The sequence below is a fragment of the Pyrus communis genome, chromosome 11, assembly GCF_963583255.1.
Source record: "Pyrus communis chromosome 11, drPyrComm1.1, whole genome shotgun sequence".
Taxonomy (NCBI): Eukaryota; Viridiplantae; Streptophyta; class Magnoliopsida; order Rosales; family Rosaceae; genus Pyrus; species Pyrus communis.
Genome location: NC_084813.1, coordinates 22766981 through 22782743, shown reverse-complemented (window position 1 = coordinate 22782743; position 15763 = coordinate 22766981). Strand labels below are relative to the sequence as shown.

General features: G+C 36.2%; 4 protein-coding genes across 4 annotated transcripts; 3 read left to right on the top strand and 1 right to left on the bottom strand.

The window, feature by feature from the left end:
• The first annotated feature begins 721 nt into the window (after window positions 1-721).
• Window positions 722-3937, top strand: LOC137708318 (COBRA-like protein 1). Its single transcript, XM_068447373.1, has 6 exons — window positions 722-1012; window positions 1455-1534; window positions 2099-2555; window positions 2636-2795; window positions 2885-3162; window positions 3330-3937. Exons 1-6 carry the CDS (start codon window positions 907-909, stop codon window positions 3620-3622), a joined length of 1374 nt encoding a protein of 457 aa, XP_068303474.1. The 5' UTR covers window positions 722-906; the 3' UTR covers window positions 3623-3937.
• Window positions 3938-4052: 115 nt separating this feature from the next.
• Window positions 4053-6141, bottom strand: LOC137708319 (COBRA-like protein 4). The gene is made up of 6 exons (XM_068447374.1): window positions 6032-6141; window positions 5864-5943; window positions 5213-5669; window positions 4951-5098; window positions 4580-4860; window positions 4053-4498 (listed from the first exon to the last, which is right to left on the bottom strand). Exons 1-6 carry the CDS (start codon window positions 6081-6083, stop codon window positions 4218-4220), a joined length of 1299 nt encoding a protein of 432 aa, XP_068303475.1. The 5' UTR covers window positions 6084-6141; the 3' UTR covers window positions 4053-4217.
• A 1763-nt stretch (window positions 6142-7904) lies between these two features.
• On the top strand, window positions 7905-8923 carry LOC137749353 (uncharacterized). The gene is made up of 3 exons (XM_068489449.1): window positions 7905-8033; window positions 8358-8446; window positions 8546-8923. The coding sequence occupies exons 1-3, from the start codon at window positions 8010-8012 to the stop codon at window positions 8691-8693; spliced, it is 261 nt and encodes an 86-aa protein (XP_068345550.1). The 5' UTR covers window positions 7905-8009; the 3' UTR covers window positions 8694-8923.
• A 3294-nt stretch (window positions 8924-12217) lies between these two features.
• LOC137708320 (PI-PLC X domain-containing protein At5g67130-like) lies at window positions 12218-15211 on the top strand. Its single transcript, XM_068447375.1, has 8 exons — window positions 12218-12410; window positions 12510-12632; window positions 13452-13589; window positions 13804-13902; window positions 14018-14321; window positions 14552-14775; window positions 14905-14991; window positions 15108-15211. Exons 1-8 carry the CDS (start codon window positions 12300-12302, stop codon window positions 15138-15140), a joined length of 1119 nt encoding a protein of 372 aa, XP_068303476.1. The 5' UTR covers window positions 12218-12299; the 3' UTR covers window positions 15141-15211.
• The last annotated feature ends 552 nt before the right edge of the window (window positions 15212-15763 follow it).

Below are 15763 nucleotides of genomic sequence, written 5' to 3'. Positions count from 1 at the left end.
AGAGTTCAAACTCAGTATATTTAAGAGTTAAATCTAAAATATCTCACTTACAAGTGCAAAAAAATATCACAACACCATAACATTAAATGACCAAAAATTGAAATTAATTATCTATTTCCAATTGAAATATGAAATATGACAACAACTAAAAAAAATTGAAATATAAAAAATTAAGCTCCAAACGGGCATGATAACTACTAAATGTCCAGAAGCTGCCAAATTGTCAAACCCTTGATTTTGATTTGTGATCATCACAACTGTCAAGCATTTATTTACTTTGAAACAGTCAATTAATCTTTTTTAACCCATTTTACAAATTCAATCTTACCATAAAACAACCCACAAATTAATACTTATTTCCTTTGAAGAACTCATCTTTTATAATACGATATTTTTATTATCTCTTGTGCATGACATACACTGATAACTGCGGATTAAATATGCAGCTAACGATTCAACAATAAAAAATCTAATCGTAAAAAATTATAATGTGTACTGGACACTGATGACTGAGGAGTACTAAAAAAACCTCCTTATAATATTTTTATTGTAGAGTACACATATATTCCTCGGTACCGTTATTTAATACAATCATTATCTTTAAAGTCGAACCGAAAACTTTCGACTTTTAATTAAATTAGTTAATTAAAAATTGGCTACATTTATATTTGACAAAAGAAAAGGAAAATGAGTACATTTAACTGACTTGCAGACTTGGAAAGTGGGCAGGAGCACACGCTTCCGCGTTCTCCCCACTCTCTCTTTCCACACTCTTTTTCTCTGTTTTTCTCTGTGTTCAGACAAAGGCTGTGCCACCACCTCTGACAAAAAAGTATGAAACTTTGCGGCACCCAAGAAAAATTAGACCACAAACATTCCGACCAGAACAAAATCTAATTGCCAGAAATGGGGTTTCTGTTCCGGCCCATGATTCGATCAGTCCCACAATTCATCAGTTTCGCCACCTTTCTTGTCTTTGTGCTTTCTTGCACCACCAGCTTCATTGCAACAGGTATATATGCTCAGGCTCGATCAATATTTTCAAAGTTTGAATCTTTTTTACTCTTTTTTACTTGGTAATTTGTAATTTCTTCAAAGTTTGAATCTTTAATTTTCTTGGCCCAACGTGTGTTATTTCTTCAATGTTTGTGAGGTTTTGGCTTTTGGGTTTTCACTTCTACAAGTGAGGGAATGAGGTTTTATTTTTGTTTATTTTTTAATGTTTCGAAACTTTTAATCTTCTTGGTTTTGGTTTTATCTGATGTTGATGCAGATGGGTTATCATGGTAAAATTGTATTTCGTTATGAAGTTCTTGTGTTTCGGAATGAATTCGAACTTTTTGAATTTTAACAGACGAAATTGTGGCAAACAAGGCTCTACAATTATTGTTTGACATAGTTTTTGATTGATTCAAATCATCGCATTGTTCATTGTTTTGTTTGTTTATTGCCAGAAGCGTATGATCCACTCGACCCGAACGGAAATATCACCATCAAATGGGATATCATAAGCTGGACTGCTGATGGCTATGTTGTAAGTATTATTTGAGAACTGTTTGCTTTTGTCACTAGTTGCCCAGAATGCGTAAAGTGGTTGCATTCGAAGAAATATACATACAATGAATTAAGTTAATACCGGAACATGATTACGATTTCCGAGTAATAACATGAGCTGATTGTCGAAGTTCTTCAAGCATCGATCAGTTGCCAAACACTGAACATCATCTTTATGTCATGCTTCCATTTGGATTTTTACTTGCACAAACTACATAGTGACTCTAGTTCTGTTACTTTTCGTAGTCTGGTATTGTGCTTCTTTGGTACTTGTTTTCATTCACAATGTCATATTCCTATTCGAGATATTCGGGAATGAAACTAAGAAACTTAGTCACTAGAATGAGTGTTTAGGATTTGGTTCCCTCTACATTAAAAACTCAATCGCAAGCTGCACTCAAAGATAGACGTTCCACTTTTGGTTTAGTAAAACAAAGCTCTATTAGTTGTTGACAGCAACATTAAACATGGATTCGTTTTACCTTTCCCCGAAGCATAGTAGAGTTGAGTGAATATCTAATTAGTGTTCTCTTTGAATGCGCAGGCTGCTGTTACACTTTTTAACTTCCAAAAGTATCGGCACATTCAGGCACCAGGATGGTCGCTAGGGTGGACATGGGCAAAGAAGGAGGTTATATGGAACATGGTGGGAGGACAAGCCACAGAGCAAGGGGATTGTTCAAGATTCAAAACAACACTCCCCCATTGCTGTAAGAAGAATCCTACAGTTGTTGATCTATTGCCAGGAACTCCTTACAATCAACAATACACAAATTGTTGCAAAGGAGGGGTACTTAGTTCATGGGTGCAAGATCCAGAAAAGGCTGTAGGTTCTTTTCAAATAAGCGTTGGTCAAGCAGGAACCACAAACAAGACCGTCAGACTGCCTAAAAACTTCACCCTGAACACACCCGGTCCTGGGTATACTTGTGCTCGTGCCAAAGTCGTCAAACCAACTAAATTTATCAGTCCAGATAAAAGGAGAGTCACTCAAGCTATGAGTAAGTGTTATGAATCTTTTTAAACATAAATGTTTGCGCTAATAAGTTTGTCAGTCATTCTTACCCCTTGTTCGTGACAGTGACATGGAATGTGACGTGCACATATTCGCAAATACTGGCTCAGAAAACTCCTACATGTTGTGTCTCACTCTCATCGTTCTACAATGACACTATAGTGCCCTGCCCAAAATGCTCATGCGGTTGCCAGAGAAACGCAACTCATCCAGGAAGCTGTGTAGAGTGAGCTTTCTTCTGAAATCAGCTTCTTTTAACTTCTTTTTAACTTAAGCTTTTTCATTAAGACATTTATATTCTCCGGGAATTTGCAGACCAGATTCCCCCTACTTGGCTTCAGTTGTCTCAGCCTCCAACAAGAACAGCTACACGCCTCTAGTTAGATGCACTAAGCACATGTGCCCAATCCGAGTTCACTGGCATGTCAAGGTGAACTACAAACAATACTGGCGAGTGAAGGTTACAGTTACAAACTTCAATTACAGGATGAATTATTCCGATTGGAACATGGTTGTCCAACACCCAAACTTTGACAATCTGACCCAGATTTTCAGCTACAACTACAAGTCGATAACTCCTTATGCGACAATAAGTATGTTAATCCTGACCTCTGTTACTTTTCATATGTTCTTCAGTTCTTGGCTCACATAATTTGACGAACTTGAAGTGTTGCATGATTTTCTAAAAGAACTGCATATGTTATTCTTCCTTTTTAACATTGAAAGTTGCGAATCTCTGATCTGGCTTTCTTTCAAACAGATGATACTGGCATGTTATGGGGAATTAAGTTCTACAATGATATTCTGATGCAAGCTGGGCCTCTTGGTAATGTACAGTCAGAGCTGCTTTTCCGAAAGGATGAAGCAACTTTCACATTTGATAAGGGTTGGGCGTTCCCTCGAAGGGTCTATTTCAATGGTGATAACTGTGTGATGCCACCTCCAGATGCCTATCCATGGTTGCCAAATTCTGGTTTCCGGCAGTATGTCTCTCTGCTCACTCTAATCATGACTTGTCTATCGACCATTGCAGTCATGTATGCTTATGCTTAATCTAAGCTCGAAAATGTTCCGATCAATGATTTTCAAAGGGTATAGTTTAGATAGGAATATATGGAAGCCACTCGATGTTCTGATGCATTATGATCAGTGTTCCCGGCATGAAATTAGATGGAGTCAAATGTGCTGCTGATGTTCATTTTTTGTATTACTGTAAAGGGTAGGTTGCTTCTGGCTTGTGTTGTATGAATGTTCATATCGCCAGACCCTCTTGCTTGTAGAGTTACCAGATTATGTAGTCATGATGGTAAATCCGAAACGAGCAATAAAATCTGATCAGAGTTTTATCTGTTCTTACTGTTTACGTAATATATCAAATGATCGCGTTGTTCAATCAAATTGTGGCAGTTCTGCATTAAATTAAAGATTTCATTTGCCAATCACGTACTTATTTATATGAACAGAGAAATTCATATACCAGACTCGTCCAGTCTCTCTTCACAAGATACATACAAATAAGTTAAGTTTGCTTCTTCAAAGAATACTTGAAGTACCTGTGCTCCAATTCTCTGTGCAAAATATCCTTCATACCTTAGCTTAAAAATTTTAGGGCGTCGATCACGATTGTGGAAGCTACGGAACCAAATCATCAGATAGCTATAAACAAGAAAAAGAACGACGAAATCAAAGCTGAGAAGGAAAGTAGAATTTTCTGGGCAGAATTGGGAAGAAACGGGTAGACGTCAGGTGGAGGCAACTGGCACTCATCGCCATTGAAGTAGACTTTGCGAGGAAATGCCCACCCCTCCCTCAAAGTGAAGGTGTTCTTGTCCTTTTGAAGCAGCATCTCCGACTGAACGAACCCAAATTCCCCGGCTTGCACTAATCGGTCATTGAAGAATTTCAATCCATAAAACATTCCAGTGTCATCTGCACATAACGTAGCAGCTATGTTAGCCTATATGTGACTACGAGAATATAACGTGGAAGAGGAAATCGATTTGAACTCACTTATGGAGCTGTAAGCAATAAGAGGCTTGTAATCAAAGCTGAAAACTTGTGTGACATTGTTGAAATTAGGATGCTGCATAACCAGAGTCCAATGCGTGTAGTTCATCCGATAGTTGAAGTTTGTAATCGACACCTTCACGCGCCAATACTCCTTGTAATTCAGCATCACATGCCAGTGAACTCTCACCGGACACATGTGCCGTGTGCACTGCAGTAGCGGCTGTGCATTGGCTTTCCGCTTAGTGTCATCTTCAACCACGCTAAGCATTTTGGAATCACTTCTGCAACACAACCAAAATTATGACCATGTGATTTATTTATATATGTTTGCACAGATTGTGCAATATATCGTCACTTGGTCGAGGACTTACTGGACGCAATTTCTCTTGTCCTGGCAACCACAAGAGCAAGAAGGGCAATGAACGATTGTGGAATTGTAAAAGGACGAGAGAGAGACACAACAGCTTGGGTATTTTCTGGCCCGAAGTTGTGAATATGAGCAGGTCACGTTCCATGTCACTGCACAAAATCGGATAACCGTTACGCATTTGACATGTCACATGCTAATCAAAACGAACCAATAATCTAAAAATGTTCGAAATAAATTGAATCATGTGACATGGAGGAACTTACTCAAAGCTTGAGTCCTGCGGCGTCCGGCAGGTGTCAAAAAAATTGTGGGAGGCACAATCCTTGCCCTGCCACAAGTGTACCCTGTTCCAGGGCCTAGCAGAGTGAAGTTCCTAGGAAGTCTCACTGTACGGTTTGTAGTGCCGGCTGATCCAACACTAAGCTGGAAGGATGAGACAGCGGTCGAGGGGTCTTGGCCCCACGCGGACAACACGCCACCCTTGCAGCAATTTGTGAATTGCTGATTGTAAGGAACACCAGGAAGCAAGTCCACAAAGGTGGGGGTTTTCTTGCAACAATGAGGTACGTTCCCTTTGAACCGGGAGCAGTCACCTTGCTCCGTGGCTTCAGCTCCCACCGCCGCCCATATCACTTCTCTTCTGGCCCATGTCCACCCTAATGTCCACCCCGGGCTCATGATGTGCCGGTACATTTGGAAGTTGTTCACAGTAACAGCCGCCTGAAACATACAGTTCATTCAATAGAGGCAGAATCGATCATTCGTACATTTGGTATGTACCCTCTAAGTCTTTTTAGAACAATCTTCTTAGATAAATGATGATGAAGGTGAAATTCGTACAACTAACGTCATCGAGTAACGTATATGGAGTACGTCAGAAATCAAGTTTACTACAGGAAAAAAGTGATACTCACCACATAACCATCTGTTGTCCAAGACATGATATCCCATTTTACAGTTATGTTTCCATTCGGATCCAACGGATCATATGCAGCTGCATCAAATCAGAAAACATCAGATAAGTGATTATTTTTCTTTCTTCAATCCAATGCGTAGTAGTATAAAGGAATTAAGAGTTTTACCAGCACATGAAAAGATAGCAAGAAAGAAGAGAACTGATACCAAAGTTCTCATCTCCCCGGTCCGAAACCCTAATCTTTAACTTCCCGGTGATAGAGTTTGGATCGTAAGCTTAAGCAATGAGCAGGAGCTTTTTAGTAGCCAATGGAAGTGTGTGTATTTAAGAAAGATAGAGATCGTGCAAAGGAAAATTTCGTTAGCTTTGTAAACAGATGGATTACCTAATGGTTGTTGCATACTTAAAAGTTATAATTGCATGTTCAATTCTGATCTCTTAGTCCTTCTCATCTGAATACTTCTGTTGAGCTTTCCATGTCGTAAATTAACTGCTAATAATACCTTGCTAGCTAGGCATTTGAAATATATTTGCAGTGAACACAACATCTCAACGGTCCTCCGTTGTAGTTGATGATTAGGTTTGTAGCTCAAGTGATTAAAAATAATAGAAGCTATACAACCCAAGTTCTAGCTTGACTCTTGATTAAAAGTATTAACTATTAACCCCGAATGTGAAATCTTATGGTCGATTTTCCCCTTTCTCTAGTATCATCTTTTATAAAAGAAAAAGAAATTTAGCTTGCCAAAAGTGTTGTAATTGTTTTATTTTTATATAATTATTCCACAAAACAAGTTATTTCTGCATGGCAACCTAATAATAGTTTTAGCATGTGTACACTTGCTCTTGAGTAGGGATAAGAGTCCCTTGCTAATAGAAATAAAGACTACTCAACTCAAGTGCTTGCAATTTAAAGGCTTGAGTTGGCTTGGAAAAGGATTGATAGCTAATTAACCATTGAGAATTAGTTCTTCGAAAGGTCGAATGCGTAAACATCAACTGGTTTTTATGTTAAAAGCGTAATATTTATTGCATGGGGCAACTGGTTTTTATGTGTAAAAGTGTAAAATTTATTGCATGGGGTCATAAAGCTGCATTGCTAATTTATAAACTCAAACAAAAGCGGCAAAGTTTCAACCAAATGTGTTTATCAAGGGGTTCGACAAAATAACTTAAAAAGTAATTGCAAATAACAGAAGTAATTTTCATTGATTTTTTAAGAAACAAGAAGAACACTTCTCCTTATCAACGTTTTAATTAGAAGCACGATAGAGGTGTTCTTGTTGTTATATGTGCATGTAAAAAACAAGAGAGAGATAATGAATTAGGCGAGTCAAACTACACATAAAGTTTGGTCGTCAGACTTCAATAATAGCCTTAATCTAGTCGTCAGACTTCAGTAATAGCTTTAATCTCTAAGCTAACACAAAATGGTTAGAAAGAATCAAGACCCATTTTATCTAACCAAACCATTCTAGTATTCATAAGGAGTCTATTTCTTTTTTTCTTTTCTTTTTTTGGTCAAATGATAGATTTTGTTAGATTAGATGTTAGATTAGTCATCGATAGGGTTTGAACCCACGCTATCATGCAATAACTTAACATCTTTTCACCATTGTAGTTAAGGGCCACTTTCGTCTATTTCTTTTTTTTTTTTTTTTTTTGTCAAGCGATATAATTTGTTAGATTAGTCATCAAATAATATTTGAACTCACGTCGTCATACAAAAACTTAATACTTTTCTATCATTGTAGTAAATGATCACTTGCTTGTCTATTTCATATTTTGAATATGTTAAATTGCTTTGACGCCATGGAACATTCTAGCGATAAGGTCAAAGTCTAAAATTGTCAACCCTGAATGCAAAATGTTATTTCCTATTGGGTCGTTTAAGAAAATCCACAGGCTAAGCCGCTGGTTTTGGGTGGTCAAAAGTTTATTGCTGCCCACAGTAAGTAGCTCATAATTTTCCATTCTTCCATATTTACCAATCCACGTAACACTATATATACTTGGCCCATAGAAATCCAAACGCAACAGTAAAAAGCAAGGAGCAGAAAGAAAGCAAAGCAAATTACTTTCCTCTCACAAATCTTGTTAGAGAAAATCAGAGCACTAAGAGAAGGAGAATTTCTGGATTTCAGATGGGGCGTTGGGTTAGGCCTGAGGTGAGCAAGCTTTGGCTTTTATTAATTTGGTTACTTTTTCGATAGCAGTTAGGTTAGTTGATTGCGACGACATATGTCCCACCCTTGATTTTGAGTTCAGATCTCTTCCTCGCAAATAGTTGAGAATAAAGTTTTCAAATTAATTTGGTTATAAAGTTTTCAAATTAAATTGGTTACTTTTTTTTTCAAATCTCTTCGTTTTTGTCTGTTGATGGGAAGAAAACGATAGCACGAAAATATTTTCTGAAGGTCCATTAGTTTTCTCAACAAAACAATCCAATTAAGCAAATAATTAATCCCAATTTTTATTTGACATATCTTTAGGTGTACCCGTTAATGGCTGCGATGACATTTGTGACAAGCTTGTGCGCATTTCAGCTTACAAGGAACATGTTCCTCAACCCTGAAGTCAGGTACAAATTAATATACATATACATACATAGATATATATATATACATATAATTTAAAGGTCTAAGTATATAAACGTGTTAATTAGTTAATTTATTTGCAGAATCAACAAAGCTCACCGTCGAATGGCGGTGCTTGAAAACGAAGAAGAGGGAGAGAAGTACGCCGAGCACGGCCTCCGGAAGTTCCTCCGCACACGGCCACCGGAGATTATGCCTACCATCAACCACTTCTTCTCTCAAGAAAAATGATATCGGACATGTTCATGAAGGTTTACTTGCGAGCGCAGGGGGTTTTATTTTTTAAGAGTTTTATAGCAACTTGTTCATGTCAGTTTATACTATTTTGCTTTGGGCCAGTTTTTTTTTTATCATGTTTTGTGAAGGGAGTGTGCTATCCACACATCACTTTTTACTTTTCATACATCATCTTAATTTTCGGTTGTCAGATCGAATAAATTGAAGAATATCAAATGACATAAATTAATAAAGGGTATGTGATAAATTAATAAAGGGTATGTGAAAAATAAAAAGTGACGTGTGAATTCATACCCCTTTGTGAAATTCCACAGCAGTCATTCATGTTTCCCCATTTTGTATAAATAATAATTTAATGATGAGCCTGTCATTTTGATACTTGAAAAACATCGTAATAAAACAATCAATCGTTTGTTTGTTTTTTTTATTTTTTATTTAGTGATAATTCAGTACATAAGCAAAATATATATTTCAAGAGCTAACTTCATCGTACACCATTTTAAGTTTGGTGTGATTTTCCAAATAGGTCACGAAATTTTAATTTTCTCATGTATCACAGATGAAAATTGTTTTAATTTGTGTCCTCAGTTTGATTGATTGTGTGCTTATTTATTGAATTGATGATTTGGTAAGCTTGAGACCTTTGTAAAGTCTAACATGTAAGACACATTTGCACATTTTGACAAAAAAATAAAATAAAATAAACTAGTCTTAATTTAATGGATGATTAGATGCTCAAAAAGACAAAAAGTGTAAATTGGGAAAAATTTTAAACTTCATGGTGCAATATGAAAAAAAATTAAAACCTCATGCCCCATTTACAAATTGTCTCAAATCAGAAGAGTGAGAATGTAGTTATTTCAATTATGCAGAAGTCATTTTAACACGCAGGCAATGAACTTCAAGCAAAAGAATCGTTGGCAAAAATGAAAAATGAAAAATATTACGACAAATGATATTGGGAAGTACATGCCAAACTGTTTGGGCTTGTTGGATCATAGAAAAAAAAAACAATTTGTTGTTTAGGATCGGCCCATGTGAGACCATGAATATGTTTATTTTATTTGTAACGGATATGTTTTTTTTTTTAAGATTAAAACTTTGAATTTTTTTATTTTTAATGCAACAACATATTTACACTAAAGAGTAGGGTGAACAAATTGTTATCGAACTAACCATTTATGATCGAACTTAAGAATTTTTACTTAAAAATAGAGAGAGAAATACCACTACACATAGTATATCACGTAACATTAAAATAAGCATTGGGAATGAGAAATTACTTTTATTTTTTTATTTTTGGTACATTGATATTTTTACATTAGGAGGAGTGAGAGTTCGGTTAAGCCACACAATGGGCAGCTTAATTTGGTATCAAATTCACCATCTACGATATTCGAACATAAAACTTTCAAATAAAGATGAATACTACCAGAAGGTAGTATTGAGTGGCCTACTTCCTTTTTTTATATTTGAAAATCAGACTCGTGAAAAATTGTAATTAATGTCGGAAAATGAGATGGGAAAACAAAACCCATGAGGAATGGAGAGTGCATTTTCCCCCGTCTTCCCCCGTGAGATGGGAAAACAAAATACAGGAAAAATTGTAATTATTGTGCACTGTTAACATTAATAATTACATTATTTTAGGACAATATTATCCTTTTAAATATTGAAAACTCAATTGTGTCCATAATAACTTTTCATACTCAACTTTTCTTTTCAATTTTATACCTAATAAGAAATAAAAATACAAATTTATCTCTAAATCTAATATTTACTTTTCTATTTCTCTTGAATATCTTTCCGCATACCGAAAGAACAATGTTGGTGACAAAAAGAGATAGAAGAGTTTTAACGAGAGCTGATTTTCACACATCGTTTTTAATCTCTCTCATACACTCTATTTTTTATTTCTAACCATTAGATTAAATAAACCAAATTGAAACAATAAACATAATTTTGTGTCGCTCCACCTGAAACAAATTGAAACAACGACCATGAAACAACACCCGAATTAAATGTCGCTCCACAAATTCTTTCCACATACATATTTAACCTTTTGGTTCTTCGGGGCATAGGTGAAATTAGATTGGATATCTCATTGTATTCAAATTCAAGCCTCAAGAAAGGAATGAAAAACTTTTGTCCATTTTGAAGATAAAAAAAAGAATTATTCCTTAGGGAAATTTGTCCCTTCCAACTATTTGAAATGATAAGATTAGACGGGATAAAATTTATTCACATGTAATAAATTCAAAATGAAAAATCATTTACTCCTTAACGCTTAATTTTTTGTGAAAAATCATTGTGTGATAGAGATTGACCTAACTTAAATTTTTTTGTTGAAAACGTTATGAACTATTGCTCCTTTAACGTTAACTTTATGTGTTAACAAGTCAATCGACATTGGTGGGTACCAATTATAGTTGAGTGCTTGAACTTTATATGCAAGTGTCGGCAGCTATTCTCTCTTAGACCAATGTAGACACTCCCCTTCCCTAAAAGTACTAATTTCGTTGAAATTTTGATAAAGATAAAGTCATTATTCTTAAACTATAACAATCATTAAACTAAAACGCAAAAATTGCATAAATCAAAACTACATGGACAACGTGAAAATCATAAATTGACCCCTTAAATACATTAGTCAAAAGACCTCTCTGACTTTGGTCTACAAGATCAAAGTTATGAGATTTAAAATCGATAGAAGTGATCCTTAATTTTGTTCACCATCAATCATTTTGTGAAAGTTTTTGTTAAATAAGGATCAAAATCACAAAAATACTCTCAATTTAATAAACAATAGGCCAAAATAATTTGACAAAAATTGAAGGTATTTTTACCATTTTATCCCCTATTTAATGGAAATTTTTTACAAAATGACCAAAATAATTGATGGTGGACAAATTCATGAATTAGTTTTATCGATTTCAATTCTTAGGGACCAAAGGGAGGAGTTATCCTAATCTCAGGGACCATTTTGGCTAAAAAGCTTATTCTAAAATGGGAGAGATTTTTTAGTGTACTAAGAACACGGGATGGTATGCAACATATTATTATACAATTAGAAGAAAGTTTTTTTTCAAGTGTTCCTCTAAGGGTATAGTGACATATAGTTAATGTCCGCTCCATATCTCGGTCACATTGAAATGGATTTGTATACTATATATAAGTTGAACATATATGGAATATGGGCAATGCGGATGGACATACTCTCATGGGCTTTTTTTATTCCTTATCCTAATTATTCATAATAGCATTCAAATAAATAATTCTATTTCTTGTTTCTTTCTCATCAGTGCTTAGCCACCAGTCAATCTTTTCCACTTGGCAGTGAAGGTCCAAGGTTAATGAAAGTTCCGTTACGGTGCGAGTGATTTAACCTTTTCCTCTACGTCTCCATCCATGTTGTGAATGAATGTGATTGGTTTTGTTTGGGTTTAGCATTTATATCCGTAACCATAAGAGCTCCTCGTCAGTTTAGTTTGCGTTCATAAGTTCTGCAGACTTTGTTTTCTCAGCCAAAACTGAGAAACCCAAGTTTGGTCGTCAAAACCGGACAACCACAATTTCCCTTCATCTTTTTTGGGTTGCAATATGAAGACTCGGCAGAAGTTAGGGTTTACTCGGCAGAACTTAGTTTTGTTAGTCACTGTTGTCGCAGCGGTTTTTAGCGTCGCCAAAGCTTGCTCCAACGGACAGTGCAAGGTTCGTGCCTCTTTTTTTTTCATGTCTGTGTATCTAAATTATGACTTTTTGTGACTGGGAAAAGAAGGAGTGATATTTGTTTTGCTTTCAAATGTGTAGCTTTTGGACGAATGCTCGATGGATGCCGATTGTGAGGCCGGGCTTTACTGCGGATGTTGCCCACAAGGCTTCTCAGGCTCTAGATGTATAAGATCAGCCATTACAGATCAATTCAAGCTATTGGTACGTGATCTACCTACCCCTCTCCCTCTAGAAATTTTGATAACTTAACGTTTCTTGTAACACATTCAAGATTTTGAGTCGTCCATTTTTTAAAGATTTAGAAATCTTAGAAATAAAACCACGCGAGACCGCTTGAGCAGTTCTTGAGGCCTCATCAGCAGTACTCGAACCCCCATTGAGTATAATCGATGCCCTCGAGTAGTTAAAATTCTAAAAATGGAGAAAATTTTGAGATAAAAAGCTTGAACATCAATATTTCGCCTCTCTCTCTTACACATACATAGAGACACGGACAGGCGCATATGTTGTGAAGTTTCCAACTTTACATGAACTTACCATGGAGAGGAAAAAGGGCAGATTATTGGGGGGGGGGGAGAGGGGTCCACAATGACATATTGACTCCGTGGGATTTGGATCCTCTCCTGAGCCAATGGAGAGGATCCTCCTGATCAAGCATTTTGGGCCGTTGGATTTTCATCCAACGGCTATAATTATTATATCTTTAAAGGGATCCTCTGTTTGTAACCATTGAATAAAAATCCAACGACCCACAATGCTTGATCAGAATGATCCTCTCCATTAGCTCGGGAGAGGATCCAAATCCGACTCGTAGAATCTAAGCATGACTTTTGGTTTGCCGGCCTCTTCGGCTGTCACAACCAGTGAACAGAAGTTTAGAGTTTTCTATGCCCTTGATTGGGCTTTAGGAGAATGGTTTGTGTAGGCCTATTGAGGCCCAATACTGGCGGAGGACTTTGCTTACTCATCTATGTCAATTTGGGGTAAAAGATTAGTTGTGTTTTTTTTTTATTATCGCAGAACAATTCTCTACCTTTCAACAAGTATGCGTTTTTGACAACCCACAATGCCTTTGCAATTGAGGGAGAGCAATCTCACACTGGAATTCCTCGCGTTACCTTCAACAATCAAGAAGATACTGTTACTCAACAACTAAATGTATGGCATCCTTCAATCATATAAACGCATGCCTTTGTCCTTTTCAATTTTGTTCGGAAATTGTTATTAGCATTCTGGAATAGGTCCTCATGCACTCGTTAAAGTGCAATTTCTCCCTTATGTTGTTTTGAAAGATGAGTGCATGATGACTTGTTTAGAGTGCTAACATGTAGGGTTTAGTCATATTTCTCAATTAATCCTTGACCTTTTGCAGAATGGGGTTCGAGCCTTGATGCTCGATACGTATGATTTTAAGGACGATGTGTGGTTGTGCCATTCTTTTAATGGACAATGCTATGACTTTACTGCATTTGTAAGCAATACCATCTGCCCAACTTCATTTTCTTCTTGTATATATATATTCTTTGAGATTAAGAAATTTGCACACAAAATGTATTTTGCCTCAACATTGCTTCCCAAATATATAGGAACCAGCTATAGATACACTGAAGGAAGTTGAAGCATTTTTATCAGCCAACCCATCAGAAATTGTGACATTGATATTGGAGGACTATGTGGAAGCTCCAAATGGATTGACAAACGTCTTCAACGCTTCCGGGTTGAAGAACTATTGGTTTCCGGTGACAAGCATGCCCAAAAATGGCCAGGACTGGCCACTAGTTAGTGACATGGTTGCCAATAACCAAAGGCTACTTGTGTTTACTTCAAAAAGTGCGAAGGAACAATCCGAAGGAATCGCCTACCAGTGGAACTACATGGTTGAAAACCAATGTAAGAGGCAACAACCCAACTACATTTCTTTTTTTTTAACATTATCATATGATTTTCCGTCTATTACTAAATTGCCTGCAGCTGGATCCATATTGACAATCATATGGCATTACCTACTAGTATTATTGATAAACTATTGATAATTTGAGCACACAATTGTCGATATGCCGCTACCTTTGAAAGGGGCATGTATGAATGAATGTCTTACCTTACAACACCAAACTTTGCAGATGGGGATGATGGAATGAAGGAAGGAAGTTGTTCAAATAGAGGAGAATCATCACCTCTTGATGACAAAACTAAATCTTTGGTTTTGGTGAATTATTTTGCTTCTATTCCCTTGAAGCTAGAAAGTTGCGAAAATAACTCTGGGGATCTGATTAACATGCTTTACACTTGTCATGGTGCTGCTGCCAACCGATGGGCTAACTTTGTTGCTGTTGATTTTTACAAGGCATGCCCTCTCTTCCCCTGCTTAATAACCACTGAAAAGTCAGATTTAATGTATACTAAAAATAATCAAATTTAATTTCTGTAACTTTTGAAATTTTATTTATTTATACGTGCTTGGGTTGTGATGCAGAGGAGTGAAGGGGGAGGATCGTTTCAAGCTTTGGACAATCTCAATGGGGAGCTCTTGTGTGGATGTAACGATGTACATGCATGTGTGGTAAGCTAATAAATTTTGGTTCGAACACCAAAATCATTTTTGTATTTTTGGCAAAGTATCTTCATAAAAAAAATTATATATATTTTTTAATAAACAATTTATGTGCTTGATTGCAGCCGGGATCACCTCAAGGGTCTTGCCAGCCATAGGAGACACAATACAAATTCATGTAATGAAGCTTAAATCTTTAAGAGAACTGTGGGAATTTCGATGAATCGGCATAATTTGTAATTGATTTATCTGTAGAAAAAAATATTTATATTGAAAATCGTTGTCGTTTCATTCTTAATAGATGAAAGATATGTTGTCACTTAAAAAATGGCAGTTCAACTTGTCAATCTTGTCTTCCCCCACGAACTGTTTGTGCTAATGATTAGTCCGATAAAAAATGAAATCTATCCACTGATCCAATTTGAACACCTCTACAAGATAGACTCGATGTTAGAAAAACATAGTCATAAACAGTGTATGTCATATAGCTACGCATTGGTGCATTGCCCTTAAGGATGCACGATCCAAGTGGATCGGATGAGGTGGCTTCTCCGCACTCTAAAAATGTTTGCAACTCCAGAGCAACATTACTCATTTTTTAACGATATGGCAATATACCGAATCTAGATTTGTTTTAATACAATGATATTAGGGGTTTGTTAATAAAAAAACAATATGGAAGTTCACGAACAATAGTATTACATAAGAAAATTCGTTTCTAAACCAACAATCATCCTTCAAGTTAATAAAATATTGCTTGGAAATGCTTTTAAAAATATTG

What these genes read in the sequence shown, in the direction of transcription:
- LOC137749353 (XM_068489449.1), top strand. Translation starts at nt 8,010, where the DNA reads ATGGGGCGTTGGGTTAGGCCTGAG. An exon ending in GGCGTTGGGTTAGGCCTGAG is followed by an intron (nt 8,034 to 8,357) that starts GTGAGCAAGCTT and finishes ACATATCTTTAG; the next exon opens with GTGTACCCGTTAATGGCTGC. An exon ending in TTCCTCAACCCTGAAGTCAG is followed by an intron (nt 8,447 to 8,545) that starts GTACAAATTAAT and finishes ATTTATTTGCAG; the next exon opens with AATCAACAAAGCTCACCGTC.
- LOC137708319 (XM_068447374.1), bottom strand. Translation starts at nt 6,083, where the DNA reads ATGAGAACTTTGGTATCAGTTCTCTTCTTTCTTGCTATCTTTTCATGT. An exon ending in TGCTATCTTTTCATGTGCTG is followed by an intron (nt 5,944 to 6,031) that starts GTAAAACTCTTA and finishes GATTTGATGCAG; the next exon opens with CTGCATATGATCCGTTGGAT. An exon ending in GGACAACAGATGGTTATGTG is followed by an intron (nt 5,670 to 5,863) that starts GTGAGTATCACT and finishes TGTATGTTTCAG; the next exon opens with GCGGCTGTTACTGTGAACAA.
- LOC137708318 (XM_068447373.1), top strand. Translation starts at nt 907, where the DNA reads ATGGGGTTTCTGTTCCGGCCCATGATTCGATCAGTCCCACAATTCATC. An exon ending in CATCCAGGAAGCTGTGTAGA is followed by an intron (nt 2,796 to 2,884) that starts GTGAGCTTTCTT and finishes GGGAATTTGCAG; the next exon opens with ACCAGATTCCCCCTACTTGG. An exon ending in AACTCCTTATGCGACAATAA is followed by an intron (nt 3,163 to 3,329) that starts GTATGTTAATCC and finishes TCTTTCAAACAG; the next exon opens with ATGATACTGGCATGTTATGG.
- LOC137708320 (XM_068447375.1), top strand. Translation starts at nt 12,300, where the DNA reads ATGAAGACTCGGCAGAAGTTAGGGTTTACTCGGCAGAACTTAGTTTTG. An exon ending in CAGATCAATTCAAGCTATTG is followed by an intron (nt 12,633 to 13,451) that starts GTACGTGATCTA and finishes TTATTATCGCAG; the next exon opens with AACAATTCTCTACCTTTCAA. An exon ending in TTGCTGTTGATTTTTACAAG is followed by an intron (nt 14,776 to 14,904) that starts GCATGCCCTCTC and finishes GTTGTGATGCAG; the next exon opens with AGGAGTGAAGGGGGAGGATC.